The 3,546-nt window shown below is 62.7% G+C and overlaps 1 protein-coding gene across 1 annotated transcript in view; it reads right to left on the bottom strand.

The window, feature by feature from the left end:
* Positions 1 to 3,546, bottom strand: part of LOC104992807 (trinucleotide repeat-containing gene 18 protein-like) — a 38,460-nt gene that overhangs the window by 15,081 nt on the left and 19,833 nt on the right. The window contains exons 2-3 of the mRNA XM_010845795.1: positions 987 to 1,112; positions 23 to 540 (exon numbers count right to left, since the gene is read on the bottom strand). Of these exons, the coding sequence (XP_010844097.1) occupies positions 23 to 540; positions 987 to 1,112 (644 nt within the window). The remainder of the gene's footprint in view (positions 1 to 22; positions 541 to 986; positions 1,113 to 3,546) is intronic.

Here is a 3,546-nt window from a genome sequence, read left to right as displayed (position 1 = left end):
CGCAGGGCCCGGGTAGCAGGGCCTCTGCGCGCCGCAGCCGCGCGCTCTCGTCCTGGCGCGCAATGTCCTTGGTGCCGCGGGACCCCTCGGCTATTAGTGCGGGGAGCCCCACGTCCCCCGTGCCGGTGCCGGTGCCGTTGCAGAGGCTCAGCGACAGTGGCGGCGGCGGGTTTTTGCCCTTCGACTCGGCGGTGGCTGAACCCGGCGCCCGCAGGGGCCCCGGCTCGGCCAGGAAGGGGGACAAGCGCTCGAGGAGGCGTGGGGGCCCTCGGTCCTGGCGGCCTTCCGCCCTTGCCTCTTGGGTCAGGTCCACCACACCGCGCGGCCCAGCCGCCTCTTCCCGGGCCCGCGGGTCCTTCTTGCCGAACAGGGGGGGCGGCTCCCCGCTTCGGCCCGTCCTCTCCTTGGCTGGACCTTCCCGAGAAGCGCCTTTGGTCGAGGTGCCCGAGGAGTGGCCGCCGGGGGTCCTGGAGGAGGCCGCATGAGAGTGCAGGGTGCCCGGGGCGCCCGGAGCCCCCGGGGCGGGCAGGTAGAAGCCATCTGCAAAGAAAGAGCGCAGACCTGAGCCAATGCCCCCACTGCCTGGTCCAGAGCCAAGGGAGGCCCGGAAGGGTACCCTGGACCCCAAGGCACAGAGGAGGAACATGCACTGCTTGCAGTGTGGCTTGGGACAGGACAGCTCTAGAAATGGATGAACAACAAGTTGAAACCTCATCTCGGCCACCTACTAACCTTTCTGAGCCTCAGTCTCCTCATCTGTGAAAGGGGGAGAGGCCAGAATTAAGAGCTGCACAGAGGGCCCAATAGGATAAGATGAGGACCCAGTAGCTAGGAGGTCCCAGAAGGCCATGGGTGGCCCTGGGAGCCTGGGGCTGGAGTCTTGGGAAACACAGCCAGGGTGCAGTCTGGAGTGCTGGGGTAGTGGTTCCCCCCAACCCCATTCCACAGCCCACCCCCAAGTCTCCCCACCACTCCTGCCCTCTGACCTTTCTGGGTATCGAAAATGCTGGGCTGACCCAGCTGGCTGAGGAGGGGGCTCCCGCTGCTGGGGGGCTCCAGGTGGCTCAGGTGGAGGTAGGGTGGGTACAGCCCGCTGGGCAGGTGGGAGAAGCCTGCAAGAGAAAAAGGCACGGCTGAGACCCCTGTGCCCCCCAGGGGGCTCCTTCCAGGCCCCACCTCCTGGTGCTGGAAGCGGAGGTTTAGCCCCAGCTCCCCACGGCAAGGACGGCCCCCTCCCAGTCCTGGCACGCCAGGCCTCCTTCCCGTCCCAGGCAGCCCCTGGGACTCCTGAATCCCCCGGGAAGGGAATCAAATTGGATCCAGGGGAGGGCGATGATGATGATGATGGCGCAGGCGGCAGTCCTCATCAGAGGCCAAGCCCTTTCAACTGCTTTGCCTTTGTTCAATTCCCACTCACATTTCAGGGAGGAAAAAAAAATTCTATGAGGCAGATACTCTTAAAGTCCCCATTTTACAGATGAGAAAACTGAGGCTCAGAAAGGCCCACTTGCCCAAGGCCCCCTCCCCACTCCACCCCTAAAAGAGGAGCCTGCCTTTGAACTGAGGTCACCAGGGCTCTTAACCTCAGCCCAACATGGACCTTGTTTGAAGGGTGTACTGGTTTAACTTCTCTCCTGTGTAACTCAAGCAGGTCGCTTGCCTTCTCTGAACTTCAGCCTACCCAGCATAATCTCCAGCTGCTGGGTCTCCCAGGCAGGTGTTGCTAAGAAGGAATTCTTCCTACCAGGGATCCTCCTAACCTCTCAAGCCCCCTCCACTCCCACCTGTGATGCCCAGAACCAGGGCTGTAAGTTACAGGCCACAGAAGACAGAAAAGAGTGGCCACGGAGAAAGAAACAAGAGGCCTAAAAGAGTACACAAGAGAAGGAGGCCCAGAAGGCCAGGGAGGCAGGCAGGCCCTGGGGGGCAGCCTCTCAGCCTGGGCTGTGGGTGATACAGGACCCCCGGCCCACTGGCAATCCCTGAGGGGCTTGGGTCCCCCATGCCCCCTTGCCACGCCCTCCAAGGCCAGGAAGGCAAGAGTATCCCTGGCCACACTGGGCCCGCCTCTCCTCCCGCAGCCCCAACGGCAAGGACGCCGACGACCACCACAAAACAATGAGGAACATGATATGGGTCATTTCATCACTGAAACAGCGCTTGGTCCTGCTGCTTTTGCATCTGTAAAATGGGCATGACGGTCCCTCCCTCACGGCTTGTTCTGAGGATGAAGGGTTCCACTGTGCCGCGCTCTGTGCAGCGGAAGCACACTGCGGATTCGATATCATTACTGGTTACTGGTATTTGTTGGCAAAGGAGAAAAGGGAGTCAGGGAAGGCAGAGCTCAGTTGCTTTAGTTGTATCCGACCCTTTTCAACCCTCCGGACTGTATGTAGCCTGCTAGGCTCCTCTCTCCATGAAATTCTCCAGGCAAGAACACTGGAGTGGGTTGCCATGCCCTCCTCCAAGGGATCTTCCCGACCCAGGTATTGAACCTGCGTCTCTTATGTCGCCTGCATTGGCAGGCGGGTTCTTTACCCCTAGCGCCATTTGGGAAGCCCCAGGGAAAGCACGGGGGCAAGCAGATAGCACAAGGCACCAGAGGTAGCCCCCACCTCACCCCCACCCCCCGGGGCTAGTGGAAGCAGGAAGCTCAGATGGGACCCCAGCCCGGAAGGGCTGCCCAGCGTCCCAGACCCAGAGGCGGATGGCCCCCTCTGTGTGGGGCACCCACAAGTCAGGACAGTGACGGAAGTGCTCAGTGATGAGGCACAGAGGAGAAAGCAGGGAGACAGCGGGCGGTGAAAGGCCCAGGAAAGCCTGAACCTGCAGCAGCTGCTCCCAAGACCCCGATCTTCTGGGAGCCGGGCGCACACCCCAGGATGCCCAAGGAGGCACCAGGAGCCAGTGAGCACCCAGCGTGTAAAATCCACCCAAGCCCCAGGGCAGGGAGGAACGCGGCGACCCCCAGGCCCATCCTTTCAGTGACAGAGGGGAAACCGAGGCTCCAGGGAAGCCCGGCAGGAAGCCAACCAGCAGACCCCCCAGCCACGTTTAGGGGTGTCACTGCAGAACGGCAGCAAGAGAGCCCAGTGGTGCCTGGCCCCACTGCTCCCACAGTTACAGTTACTGTCGAGCTACGCGCCAGGGGGACGGCGGTGAGCGGAACTAACTAGGCCCGGCCCTAGGAGCTCGGCCGGCTGGGAAGACAGGTATTTCATGAAAAAGCACACAGATGAAATGTGTGGTCACAAGCGAGTAGGAGAACGCGCGGCGGGAGGTGAGCCAAGCCCGTGAGCTGGGGTGAGGGGCTGCAAGGGAGCAGCACGTGTGAAGGCCCTGCGGCAGCCGGAGTTGTCGCTGAGCACTTGAAGCGCAGAGCGGAGGCCGGAGGCTCAGGGCTGGGCCCCGCAGGCCACACACAGTGTGGAGGGGGGACGGTGGGGCAAAGGGGAGAGGGCAGGCTGGGGAGTGCTGGGGACAGCGGCCCGGGCCCGCCCGCCCGGCTCGCTCCTTACCTTCGTGGGCGTGCGCGGCCCACAGCTG

Source organism: Bison bison, unplaced genomic scaffold (genome assembly GCF_000754665.1).
Source record: "Bison bison bison isolate TAMUID 2011002044 unplaced genomic scaffold, Bison_UMD1.0 scf7180017864223, whole genome shotgun sequence".
Classification (NCBI taxonomy): domain Eukaryota; kingdom Metazoa; phylum Chordata; class Mammalia; order Artiodactyla; family Bovidae; genus Bison; species Bison bison.
Note: the sequence above shows the minus strand (reverse complement) of the source record. Positions and strands in the feature narration are given on the sequence as shown.